The 991-nt window shown below is 61.9% G+C and overlaps 1 protein-coding gene across 1 annotated transcript in view; it reads right to left on the bottom strand.

The window, feature by feature from the left end:
* Positions 1-726, bottom strand: part of LOC123147239 (probable E3 ubiquitin-protein ligase ATL44) — a gene marked incomplete in the record, with an annotated part of 1,531 nt that extends 805 nt beyond the window's left edge. The window contains 1 exon segment of the mRNA XM_044566486.1: positions 1-726. Coding sequence (XP_044422421.1) covers positions 22-648 — 627 coding nt within the window.
* Between the last annotated feature and the right edge of the window lie 265 nt (positions 727-991).

Genomic DNA, 991 nt, shown 5'->3' with positions numbered 1-991 from the left:
ACAAACCTGATTAATTTCAAACTAAGGTAAAAACGTGTCATCGTCACCACCGGTCGGCGCCGCCAGCTCGCCGCACCTCCCGCACCTGTTGTTTGCCGCCGCCACGACGACCACCGTGGTTGTCGACGCCGGCCCCGCGGGCGTGGCAACGATGGGGGCACGACAGGAGGGGCACGTGGCACAGGTCCGGAGCCAGGCGTCGACGCATGCGACATGGAAGCCGTGGCCGCACCGTGGCAGCACGCGCAGGGCCTCCCCCTCCATGTACTCCGCCAGGCAGATCGCACATTCTGACGACGAGCCTGTCGCAGGCGTCGGAGAAGGCCCGTTGGCGACGAAGGAGACGGTGGGGAGCGCGTGGATAACTTTCTTCTTGAGGCCCTTCGGGGGAGGAGGAGCGTCATCGAATGATGAGGCCGAGCGGCGGCGACGGCACGTGCACCGGGAGATGAGGGCGAGGCCGAGGACGCAGACGAGCGCACATAGCAACGACGCTAGGATGAGCACCATGTCCGAGTTGACCGCCATCGGAGGCGCCGTCTGCTGCTGCTGCTCAGGTGCCTTCATACTCACCGGCGACGACGATGGCTCGCCCGGGCCACTGTTCGCGAGGGCCGCGCGGTGCAGGAGGTTCGCCGGAGCGCGCATGATGTGTGAACTCTGGACTATTTATCTAGCTTATCTTTGACTCCGAGCGTGCGTCTGTGCGATGCTCTGCTCTGCTCTGCCTCTGCGTGGGTTTTTATAGCGTGGAGGCGGTCATCCGGTGATGGAAGTGACCATGGTGGTGGAATGGAGAGCCGGCCAACGGACAGGTAAGGCCGGGGCCCCAGGGTTAGTGGCCGGCGCCGATATGGCTCGTGCAAGCCACTTTGGGGTGTTTCCTCCTGCACGCGTGGCTCCTTTTGGTTTAGTACCAGTTCTACGTGGATTCGTGGAAATTAAGCAAAGCACTAGAAATGCTAGTGGTGATACTGTATGGTAGAAATAT

This window comes from Triticum aestivum, chromosome 7A, assembly GCF_018294505.1.
Source record: "Triticum aestivum cultivar Chinese Spring chromosome 7A, IWGSC CS RefSeq v2.1, whole genome shotgun sequence".
Classification (NCBI taxonomy): domain Eukaryota; kingdom Viridiplantae; phylum Streptophyta; class Magnoliopsida; order Poales; family Poaceae; genus Triticum; species Triticum aestivum.
Note: the sequence above shows the minus strand (reverse complement) of the source record. Positions and strands in the feature narration are given on the sequence as shown.